General features: G+C 36.4%; 1 protein-coding gene across 1 annotated transcript; it reads right to left on the bottom strand.

Annotated features, from left to right (window-relative positions):
- Positions 1-1097: 1097 nt before the first annotated feature.
- On the bottom strand, positions 1098-2535 carry LOC123720754 (WD repeat-containing protein 18). The gene has a single exon (XM_045677506.1). The coding sequence runs from the start codon at positions 2427-2429 to the stop codon at positions 1098-1100; it is 1332 nt and encodes a 443-aa protein (XP_045533462.1). The 5' UTR covers positions 2430-2535.
- Positions 2536-2722: the final 187 nt, after the last annotated feature.

Genomic DNA, 2722 nt, shown 5'->3' with positions numbered 1-2722 from the left:
GTAAATCGAACGATTAACGATATGATGTACGTCAAAATCTATCGAGATGGAGCTCTGACAGATGACAAATGACATTAATTATTCTTAAAAACAGATAATAGGACATTTCAGAGTTTGCTGTTTTTTTGCAAGAACGGGGCAAACGGGCAGGAGGCTCACCTGATTTTAAGTGATACCGCCGCCCATGGACACTTTCAATTCCAGAGCGCTTGCTTTGCCGGCCTTTTCAGAATTGGTACGCTCTTTTCTTGAAAGACCCTAAGTCGAATTGGTTCGGAAATACTTTAGTGGGCACCTGGTTCGAGATAGCGGTGGTGCGCGGCAAAAACTGGCTTAAAAACGCTCAGTCGGGGAACGGTGGACATCGAGGTGATACGGTTGGAATTTCGTACTCTGCCTTGACGTCCTCGATGTAATTCTGCTGCAGGTAATAATCCGAACAACTTCTGAACACTCCATGGTAAATGCTATAGAAGATGAGAGATGTGGGGTCAATCTCTACGCCAAAGGATCAAGCCGCAGAGAGATTGGTCGTCGCTGTTTGTTGAATACGGTTGAGAAAAGTACTCCATGTGGAGCAGAATTTGTTCCGGTACTTATCGACAACTGTCCGAGAAATACCTGCCCGGCCAGTGTAAAGAGTATCCCCAGTGCGGTCATCTTCATAACAATTGCTAAGTTGCAACATATCATTACTATGCAGATGACAGAAGAAACAGGGTCGGAGATAGAACACAGCATTGTGGGACCCCACCGTTCATGGGCTCAATCGATGACGACCTTGATGCTCCGATCGGCCAGAAAGCTGGACATCCAGTCGCATAATTTCTCGGGAAGTCCGTACTCCCTAGGCTGGAAGCTTCGCGAGCAGTGCTCTGTGCCTTAGAGATTACAAAAATTAATTCTTACATAATATATGATACGGCATTTGCTAATGTATATTAGAGAAAGTTGATTATTGATTGTAACAAATTTAAGATAGCTGCTTCCAATAAACAACTGATAGTAATAGAGACACACTAAACAATTTCGTGATTAGTGAATCAAAGCATAAGACAAGTTAAGTTAAGAATAAAACACATGGTAGAGGAATATTTTTAATTCTTACTTTTTGAGTTTTTCTTTGAAGTATTTACAAACTTTTGAACAGAATTCAAAGCTTTTTCAATGGAAATTTTATACAAACTAGCATTAATTTTTTTAAGTTTATCTATTTCTTCTTGCATCCCATCAATTTTTTTTTTGTTATCTAATTCAATTTCATTAGGTATTGTAATATTGGAAATAACTTCCTCACTATGGATTTGTGGCCAAAAGTTAATTTGTTTACTAACAAGCAGTTCCACTTCATGCATATCTTCACTTTCCTTTTCAAGAGTTCTCTCTAAACTGTGAAGTGCTATACTAGGAGAAAAATCCTGTTTGTAAATAGCATCTATATTAATTGAAAAAAATGCATTAGTTATGGGGCCCTTGTGTCTTAATGTTCTTACTGGCTGTCTGCTTTTAATATGCCATAAAATAATTTGTTCATCATTGCCACCTGACATTAAAGTTTCTCCATTTAAAGACACAGAAAGACAGGTTATGGCTTTTGAATGAGATGAAAAAATGTGAGCATTGTCAATGTTAGTAACTAATGCATCTCTATTTCGTGGCACATTAGTAAGACTAACTTGATGTATTTTGCCTTCGACTGATCCCACAAAAATATTAAGTTCCAGTAAATCAAAGGTAATTGAAGACAAGGGTTCATCAAAAACTAGGTTTAACAGTAGCTCTCCAGAGGTTAAATCATAAATTTTACATGTTCTGTCACTAGATACAGTACATAGGCGTCCATGAATACCTGTTTTACTGATACACATATCTGTCACTGGTAGTGAATGGTCAGAGAAAATATATACAGGATCATGTTGTCCCGCTGTTGATTGTGTAACCAACTCAACTTCAGGATTTGCTGCAACAGTTACTAAAGACCAAACCATAACCATGCCATCTTCAGCAGCTGATACAAAAAAACGACCATCAGGCATGAACTTAATGTGATTTATTTTCTGATAATGGCGATTTATGATAGTTAAAAGACTTCCTGATGATAATTGCCATAAATATATTTTTTCATCAATTCCAGCAACGCAAAAGGAACCATCCGATGAAACTGCAAAAGCACTAGCTTTTCCGGGTAAAATAAATCGCATGCCTTGCACCGTCTGCTGAGAATTCAATTGCCATATGTGTAGAATAGGTTTGGTTTTCTCAACAGCTGCTATGAAGTCTTTTCCAATAAATGTTAGAGTTTTAGTTTCGGCTGTACCACCACCGCGGTATGACATTAAGTTTGTGCCAGTATGCGGGTCCCATACGGTAATTGTCCATAAAGTATTATTAGAATCACTGGTTATTAATACTTCTTGTAAATTAGACATTTTAACATGGGCTTCCAATGTATTACCTACCAATTTTTGTAAAAAATTAAAACTTAGTTATTGAAACACAAAAACTCTAAATATTAATGCAAACAGCACGTGTGATTTGCACAGATTAAAAATTATTTTTATTCGTACATTAAGTATTGACTGGAACCGGAACATCGATATTAAATGCTAAATGAATTATTTGAATTGGTAAATTGATTTTGTGATAAATTGAGTATGAAGTGCTTAAACATAAAATAATTCTTTATACTATATAAACATTTAAAAAGCTGATACATTTAAAA

The sequence above is a fragment of the Pieris brassicae genome, chromosome 1 (assembly GCF_905147105.1).
Source record: "Pieris brassicae chromosome 1, ilPieBrab1.1, whole genome shotgun sequence".
In the NCBI taxonomy this organism is placed as follows: domain Eukaryota; kingdom Metazoa; phylum Arthropoda; class Insecta; order Lepidoptera; family Pieridae; genus Pieris; species Pieris brassicae.
This window is presented reverse-complemented; position numbering and strand designations above follow the sequence as displayed.